At 32.5% G+C, this 6,326-nt stretch overlaps 1 protein-coding gene across 1 annotated transcript; it reads right to left on the minus strand.

Annotated features, from left to right (window-relative positions):
• Positions 1 to 374: 374 nt before the first annotated feature.
• LOC139495911 (procathepsin L-like) lies at positions 375 to 6,016 on the minus strand. The gene is made up of 8 exons (XM_071284318.1): positions 5,996 to 6,016; positions 4,484 to 4,623; positions 3,610 to 3,715; positions 2,952 to 3,098; positions 2,529 to 2,652; positions 2,144 to 2,244; positions 1,094 to 1,365; positions 375 to 554 (listed from the first exon to the last, which is right to left on the minus strand). The coding sequence occupies exons 2-8, from the start codon at positions 4,621 to 4,623 to the stop codon at positions 455 to 457; spliced, it is 990 nt and encodes a 329-aa protein (XP_071140419.1). The 5' UTR covers positions 5,996 to 6,016; the 3' UTR covers positions 375 to 454.
• Positions 6,017 to 6,326: the final 310 nt, after the last annotated feature.

Below are 6,326 nucleotides of genomic sequence, written 5' to 3' on the forward strand. Positions count from 1 at the left end.
CGAAAGCTCTTTTTTTGAGAGCCCAGGTGGTCGTGTGGTCTAGTGGGACGGCTGCAGTGCAGGCGATTTGGTGTCACGATATCACAGTAGCATGGGTTCGAATCCCGGCGAGGGAAGAACCAAAAATTTGCGAAAGCAAATTTACAGATCTAACATTGTTGGGTTGATGTTTAGACGAGTTATATATATATATAAGACAACAAAAGTTAGATCACTGTTTAGCCTTCAACAATGAGTAAAACTAATACCGCACAATCAGCTATAAAAGGACCCGAAATGACAAACGAAAAGCATTTAAAATCAGAAAGCAAACGGCCTCAGTTATATACAAAACAATACATGAAAAACAAAGTTAAAAAAATAATACACATGTATAACGAAAAATAATAGCTTTATTTATATATGAATATCAGATCACAAATACAATGAAATGTTATGAATGATTTGAATGTCTTTAAACTAATGGATAACTGGCTTGTGTTGCAATACCGCACATATTTTTATCGTTTCTTGCCATTTCAAAATATCCTTTCATTCCCCAAGATGGACCCCAGCTGAAAGTAGAATTGATACAGTTAACTTTACTTCAATTTGACTATAAACAAGTTTTTTTTTATATTAGTTTTATTATATTTTCATCGATCTGATTATATATATAAAAGATATTTTTTTGCAAATTAGAAATATTTTGTTTGTCAATAATTTTACTGGTATTCTATGCAGAAAAAGCAGGGTATTTCGGATGAGCTGAACAGAGAGCATCATTCTTTTTTACAGTTATATTTTTTATCTAGTTCATCAAACTACCATATAAATTTATCAAGATTAGAGCTTGTTCAAATACAGATATATATCTACATACATGTACCTTGATTAATAAATTATATAATAAATAAATAAACTAATATGTCGCGTGTTTGTGAGATAAACGCTATCAATCAATGCTCGTGTTGAACAAGTTACCGTATTAGAAATATTTAAATTTCTTTTTTGAATTATGGGTATAAACAAATAAATGACAGATAAGCAGTTAATAATGCATAAATCAATAAATAAAAAAAATTAAAAAATGTATTTTTAACTTTCTGTTTACCTATTTTTGACAATCCAAAAGTCTTTGCTGCCTTCAGTTCCATATCCGACGGCTAGTACTCCGTGGTCAAGTCTTTTGGAACTACATTTCTTCTCGGAGTAAACACCACTTCTGTACATCTGGAAAGATGGGTGACTAGCATCCATGGCAACAGAGATTGGACCAATGGTAGCTACGGCTTGTTGGAGATCTTCTTCACTTCCGGTCTTGACATTGGTGAATCCAGTGTCTGTTCCACCAACATCAGCTTTTTTGAATTCACATTTGCCATTCTATAAAGACGAAATGTAATTAAATGGAGACACATTTGAAATGTGTGAGTGACGCAATTACAGCTATCGAAAATGGTTACATAATAATCTATGCACTAAATCGCAATAATCTTTACAGTATCATATCAAGATCGTTGCGTATGTTTCAACTTTCAATGGAATGACTATATTTTAAGGCTAATTTCAGGTTCATGGCGAATTTTAACCTTTGGCTATTGATGTGGTCGAACATGTGACCATGTCCTTGGTAAACGTAAGTCATGTCTTCAACAGAAGTTCGTACTTCTTTGCTGATAATATCCTCGTCGAGGAAAACTCCATCAGCAGTGACATCGACTCAGTAACTGTAAAGCTTACCAAACTGTATGGATTTTTTTTTCATTGCTAAAGGCAGTACGGTTACATGTTATTACTAACTTTGGTCGTTAGTTGTCTCATACTTACATCAATTTCATTTAAACTTTGGTCGTCAGTTGTCTCATTGACAATCATACCACAACTCCTTATTAGAGCATTTGCATTATTCGGGTATCAGGATACATGTACGTACACGGATCGACGTATACGTATCGAACAGATTTGTTTAGAGTAATGATTTAACCCCGATCTCAATTAAGTTTAAATGCGTTAAATGATATTTTTATCGGGACCAATTTGATTTAATTCATTCTCTCCTCATAGACGTGTTATACGATACGCCGATACGGATACGACAGCAAATACTAGATTAATGCAAATGCTCTATTTGTATACTAAATTTGTATGCGCCTTTTCTTACCTTTCCTTTGTATGGGTATGACATTTCAGTATCGATACCATCATTAACTTTAATGTAGGTGAAAGCATTGTTCATTAATCCACCTTGACAACCTTTGTTTCCTGAAATATGAAAAAAGATATAATGCATCATTCTATACGAAAAAGTTGTAAAATATTTAGACATGAAACTAGAAAAGTTGTCGAAAATAAAAACATACTAGTCAATCATTATGTTAAAATAGACTTTAACATAAGGATGAGGACTTTTGCATCCCACTGCTCAAAAGTATAATTCGTTTACTTCACAGAGAAATATCAAAATTGAGAATGGAAATTAGAAATTTCAACTGTACTTTCACGCATCTTGTATTATGTGATGTATATGATGTTTATGCTGTACATACCTTGTTTCTTGGAACAATCTACCAGATTTTGTTCTGATAAAGAGGGAAGTTTCTGTGTTTTCTTGAATGTCTGACCCTCAAGAGATCCGGTAGTTGAGAAAGCCCAACAAGATCCACATTGTTTCTGAAAATAATCAACGAAATTGAAATGACAAAAGAAAAAGAAAACTGTGTTGTTGGTTCAGGTGTGTAAAACTTTTCAATCTCATAGTTTAATAGGTCAAAGTACGGTCTTCAACTTGTATATCCCAAGACACAGGAATGCTATTATAATTATTTCATAAGTTACTGTAACTTAAACTTTAATTGTTATTATTTGCATTATGTATTTTTAAATGTTCTCCTTCACACTATGTATACATGTTACACATGGTGGTGCTCCTACGAAAGGTTGATTATACAGAGCATACATGCGTTACATACCTGGTTTTTAACTTCAGTAACATATCCTTTAGTTCTCCAGTCGACAGATGCAGGGGGGTCAGTCAGACCTTCAGTTGAAAACAAGTTACCTCCGGTAGTGTTTTGCATAACGAAACCATTCATCAAGGCATTGAACTCAGCGTTGGTCTGTAATTAAAATGACTGTATGAAACACACAAGAAGTGGCGTATAAATTTTGTTTATATACATTATGTACATGTAACTACTGGATGCTTGTTTCCATTTAGTAAATTTAGATATTAAGTCTAGGATTTAAATTCTTATGTATTAACAAAATTCTAAGAAAAGAACAAAATAAATCCAAAAGCTCATGCATTTGAGATAATAATTTCAAAAGCGTACAACAGTAAATTTCAGAAGCAGAACCGGAAACTCTTCGAAGGAGACCTATTAGTGGGTCCACTCCAATCATGCTTCAGTGATGTCCTAAATAATCAGCAACATTTTCCCCACAAAAGGGGGGCGGGACCTATTGATAACCCTCTAAATCAACAACTGTATTTTTAAGCTGTCCTTACAATTTTAACAAAGTATATTCGACTAAATAAATTATCGTTTTGTTGGTTTTACCTTTATATTAATGTTGAGCGAATATTGAATTGTCAATAGCCTCAAATAGAACCTATAAGAACCTTACCATATCACAGTATTCGTTTTCTCCTAGGATGTATGTGTGTTCTCCTCTATCGGCCTCGATGTTATGTTTCTGGATGTATCTCAGATTGCTTTCCCAAATTATACGCCTGAAATTATTATAAACTTATTTACAATACCTGAATAAGCTTCAGAAAACATGTATAACATGCATGATAGCTGACTATGCGGTATGGGGTTTGCTCATTGTTGAAGGCCGTATGGTGATCTATAGTTGTTAATGTCTGTTTCATTGTGGTCTTTTGTGGAAAGTTGTCTTATTGGCAATCATACCACATCTTCTTTTTTATATTATAATGTGTAAACAGGTAACGTATGATCTATTGGTTGTTCGGTGCTAGGAATTGTTTTTTTTAACTGTATGTAAACTTAAGAAACTAAATTCAATAACGGACCTCTTATATCATGAAGCACTATTTTTAATTGTGTCAAGAGATCATTTTACAACATGAGACGGCTAACTTTCATTCGGCAATCCTCGGTAGAATCTGCTACTCTCGGAATCGGCCGAGTTGCAACGAATGGGCTAACTTTTCGAGACAACATGATGACTGTTACAATAGTTAATTATCTGGTCAGCATTATATTCGGTTTTTTTTTGTGTTTAACACCCCTTTATGCACTATTGGTTAATTTATGGCTGTCGGTTTTAATTTTATAGTGGATTCATAAAGATGTTAAAGAATTGAAACAGTCTGTGACCAAGAAGAACCTTATAGCCAAATATTTAGGAGATACATGTAGCTGTATTATATTTTGAATGAATTGATGCCATGTAAAATGGGTGACGTTATCCAATCAAAATGAACGTTACAAACGAGGTTGCATTATAAATTGTTTTTCCCGCCAATATTTACCTCATGAGATGCTCCTCTTCTCCATATTGTTTGCCATACAAGTCCTTGAAGCTTTCCCATTGGTCATCGAGCTCCCTGGTTACCAGGGATGATGATAGGGCAACTGCAAGAACGGTAGCTATGACAGATAATCGAAGCATCTGAAAGGAATATAAAATATAGCATAAAAAAACTAAAATCACAAAAATACTGAACTTAGAGGAAAATCAATTCGGAAAGTCCATAATCACATGGCAAAATCAAATAACAAAACACATCAAAAACGAATGGACAGGAACTCCTTAACTAAAAGAGACGTTTCAGGGGGTTTTGCATTATTTGTTGAATTTGATTGAGATATTGTTATATGAGTATTTTTTTTTACTTAAAAGCACTTTTTTTATTGCAGGTCTTTTACATAGAAACTTGTCATAAACTATGATGTCGCAATTTTTGTTTAAATATTTTTTTAGAAAAAGTCTTTCTTTATTCAGCATCATATAATATATCAAGATCAGCCTAGATAAATGAAATTTCGACCAGTCTTACGTTATGGTAATTGATATAAAAAAATAAAACATGAAATTCCCTACCTTGCTGAAAATATTATTTAGTTTTTAAGGTTATAAAAATAACTACGACCAACTGATGAACAATTAGTTGCTTTTAACATGCTAGTGATAAATTAGTTGATGTCTAATAAAACACAATAAGTATTTTCTGTATTTTAAGATTGGCATCGCAAACATCGGTCGGTTTTCCGTGTACAATTTTTTGTTTACAAATACCTCAGACTGTTTATAATGTCTGACCGCTTTGTCTGACATATTTGCTTAATCAAAATCATTAACAACAATTTAAGGAGGTAGACCTAGGTTAAGGGAAATAACTCTTAAAATCATTAGTACGTTTGTGTCAACCATTTTCAAAAATATATTCTAAGCTTCTAGGTTACATAGATTATTTTCAATCTGTTTCAGGTGAATGCTTAAAATACATTGATGAACTTGACTTTTACATACGCTTAACTGATTTAAAGAGTTATCTCCCTGAATCAAGGTCTACCCCCTTAATGTACATTTGTTAACGATTTGTTTGAATAGATGGCTCTCGCGTTGGATTGCTGTATCTCGTTGACATTTACCTTGAATTTGTTTTATTTACGGTAAAAAAGCGAATATGAATCTAAAAAAATACAATCATGCATTAAAACAACAATTAAAACAAACATTATGTGTTATCATCTATGCGAACAAAATAAATATAGTGCGTTCAAAAAGTGAATTACCCGATGGAACAAATCGTAATTAATGCAACTAGAAACAACCCTTTTGAAAAACAAATATGAGCTTTCAACAAGATTTTAATTAAACGGACGCATTTAAAACTTATTCATTAACATTGTTTTGTTATATGAAAATGAACTATATACATGTCATATACTTATTTAATGCATTGATTTTTGTCATCAATTTTAATATGTTGATAGATGCAATACGAATGCCTTTGCAAGAATAAAACAAGTTGACCTACCTTTAGTTAAAGAAATCAAAGTAAACTATAAATTCCATATGTACCCTTATATACATTCGGCCAGATGGTCTCGAGATACAGCACGTGCTTGTGGTATGTATTCTCACATGATAAATTGTACCTAATTCAACACTAAATTTGATTAAACTATCAGAATTTATCTGAACAAATATTTACTTAGATGATATAGTGTAATGTGTATTACAAAACTTTAAAAGTTTGGTCTTATAATGATAGTAACAGAGGCATTTTGACAATTACAGGTTTGGTAAAATATGTTTTTCTTGGCCTTAACTGTCCTTGATCAAGTTCGAAATAATTCGGCCGAAAT

Source organism: Mytilus edulis, chromosome 11, assembly GCF_963676685.1.
Source record: "Mytilus edulis chromosome 11, xbMytEdul2.2, whole genome shotgun sequence".
Lineage (NCBI taxonomy): Eukaryota > Metazoa > Mollusca > Bivalvia > Mytilida > Mytilidae > Mytilus > Mytilus edulis.